The sequence below is a fragment of the Verticillium dahliae genome, genomic scaffold (genome assembly GCF_000150675.1).
Source record: "Verticillium dahliae VdLs.17 supercont1.2 genomic scaffold, whole genome shotgun sequence".
Taxonomy (NCBI): domain Eukaryota; kingdom Fungi; phylum Ascomycota; class Sordariomycetes; order Glomerellales; family Plectosphaerellaceae; genus Verticillium; species Verticillium dahliae.
In genome coordinates, this window is record NW_009276916.1 from 1,535,636 (window position 1) to 1,538,092 (window position 2,457).

The 2,457-nt window shown below is 59.3% G+C and overlaps 2 protein-coding genes across 2 annotated transcripts in view; both read right to left on the reverse strand.

Moving 5' to 3' along the window:
- VDAG_01324 (acetoacetyl-coenzyme A synthetase) overlaps positions 1 to 581 on the reverse strand; it is a gene marked incomplete at both ends in the record, with an annotated part of 2,316 nt that extends 1,735 nt beyond the window's left edge. Inside the window, 2 exons of the mRNA XM_009650210.1 lie at positions 8 to 418; positions 471 to 581. Of these exons, the coding sequence (XP_009648505.1) occupies positions 8 to 418; positions 471 to 581 (522 nt within the window). The remainder of the gene's footprint in view (positions 1 to 7; positions 419 to 470) is intronic.
- Positions 582 to 1,112: 531 nt separating this feature from the next.
- VDAG_01325 (uncharacterized protein) lies at positions 1,113 to 1,730 on the reverse strand (the record flags this gene model as incomplete). The annotated part of the gene is made up of 1 exon (XM_009650211.1): positions 1,113 to 1,730. The coding sequence occupies one exon, from the start codon at positions 1,728 to 1,730 to the stop codon at positions 1,113 to 1,115; it is 618 nt and encodes a 205-aa protein (XP_009648506.1).
- Between the last annotated feature and the right edge of the window lie 727 nt (positions 1,731 to 2,457).

The window sequence follows — 2,457 nt, forward strand, 5'->3', positions numbered from 1 at the left end:
TCAGGACGAGGAGCGTCTCGAATGAATTGGCGCCAACGAGGACGACGCGATCCCCTTTGGTCACGCCCCGCGCCTTCATGGCCGAGGCCAGCCGCCCGGCCTCCCTTCTGAGCTCGGCCCAGGTCACGTCTCGAACGGCGCTGTTGCCCTCGCGCACCTCGGTCAGCGCAATCTTGCCGTCCTCCTTGTCCTTGGTGCCGCGGTGATCCTTGGGGTCTGCCGATGTGCGCGTGTAAAGCAGGTTCTCGGCAAAGTTAAGATAGACGCCGGGGAACCAGACGGGGACGGCATCGATCGGGGCTGCCTCGTCGACGATGCTCGTAGGAGCGCCAGAATGAATAATATTGGCAAAGGTAAAGACATGGGCATAGAAGGTGGCACGGTTGGCACACGACCAGGTGTACATGTCTTGAAAGGTCTATTCATGTTTAGCGCAACAGCAAGAGAACGAGTGAGGGAAGAGGACTCACTTGGAGGTGTAGAGAGTGCGTCTGGTTGACTTGTTGTATGAACTTATACATCTGGGTGCTCTTGGGATCGGGGTGCTCCCAGAGCTTGCGCAAGGCAGTATCTGAGCCCATGGTGATGGAGGATGCGGTGATGCAGGGTCTATCAATGGCCAGCTATCAGGTATTTTGGAACCAATTTTGTTTCTTCTGGAGAGAGCACAGAAAACTTGTCGGAGGCCTGTTCTCGCACCCATCGACGGGAATTGAAGATGAACGGAATAGCTTTGTATAAGCTGGCGAGCCGAGGTACAGGCGACGATCAGCTAAGGAAGCAGGACCAACCAAGGTGCGGGGTGCGGTGCTCGGCGCTCAGCAGCTCCTTCTCCAGGCTGAGAGCTTTGTCCATGTGGAGGACGCGGGGAAGCTGTACATGGGTAGCGAGTGCCGATCTGGGGACATCACTAATCATCTTTCTTTCATCGGGCATGAATGGTAGCAGAGACCTTTCCAATTTACACCACGCCCATCAGACCAGCATTTGCGAGTCTCAGCATTTACAGTCTCAGCATTTACAGTCTCAGCATTTACAGTCTCAGCATTTACAGTCTCAGCATTTACAGTCTCAGCATTTGCGAGTCTCAGCATTTGCAGTCTCAGCATCGGTTACCACACGCAACCAGCGGCATCATGCAGCAAACCGTGCCGCCCTTGATGCCGTGCCTCCAACCCATGTAGCCCACCGTCCCAACAACGCTGCCCAGCCCAGCAACACCAACAAGGCCCCTCCACCCCGAGATGTGCCATCTGCTTGCGGAAGCTCACGCCTGCAATTCCCAACGCCGCGAGACTCGCGCCGTACGTCCAGTCATCGACCTCGGTCTGAAACGGGTTGGCCCTGAGCCTCCAGCTGCGGTCGAGCCACTCGACCTCATCCCTCCCCCACATGTGCGCTATCGTGATGAGCGCTGTGACACCCACCGCCGCGACCGTCGCAGACCCTACCGTGCCGAGCAGCCGGGCGGCTCGCAGCGGGTTTGCCGACGCGTTCGCCGAGGGAGCGGCCGCCTTGGCGAGGGTCGTGGAAGCTCGGATCGTCGCGGCGTCGGCGGGCGCGTAGGCGAGGAAGGGCACGCGGGACCCGGCGGCTGAGCGCAGGGCAAAGGTGCCGAGGCCGAGGATGGAACCCATGGTGGCGGCGCGCGTGAGGACGTGGGTCCAGAGAATGGTGCGGGCGAGCGGCTGGTCCTCCGCGAATGCCGTGTGCGGGAAGAAGCGGGACATGGTGGTTGTAGAGGGAGATGCCAGTGGCCGGCGAGTTCAGACGAGCTGCGGTGGTGCCTCGAGTCGGAAGAGCTGGGAGGTGTCAAGTGAAAAGCGCTTCTGTAAAGAGGTGTCCTGATGAGGCTTCCCGAGAAGAACGTGAAATAAGACAGTAGTAGCGTGAGTCTGGAGCTTGTTGACGGCGGGAAGAAATCTGTCGGGAACTACGCGCTGTTTCACAATGCCGCATGCTTTTCTTTTATCAGGCCAAGTTGACATTCGGTGTATGGGCGTCATCGACGCCAACGTCAGCCCCAGCTGAAGACGGGCAGTCCACGCGGCACGGGTTAGCCGGAGGATGCCATTGAAGAATGAGTGCGCTGGGCCTTATGAATCGCAGTGAACCCAGAAGACAGGACGGGCGAATTGGCCAGCCGAGTTGGCCAGCCGGCTGGCACCTGTGGTCCGAATGCGAGTCCGAGGGCAGGTGCCAGTGAGCTACATGTACCTGTGAGGTGCTGCTCTGGCTCCGTCTGAGCTGGAAGGAGCGACGAATGAAACGCTTGGTAATGGTCATGGCGCATCGCATGGTGGCCCTGCCACTAAAATGGAGGCAGGCAAGGCAGGCAGGCAAGGCAGGCAGGTGCACTCACTGCTGACTGGCTGGCAAGCTGGGCAGGCAAGTGATACGGTGCTCCAAGGAGGCAGGAACGAGTAGCATCGCTCTGCTGACTCATGCCCTGGCCGG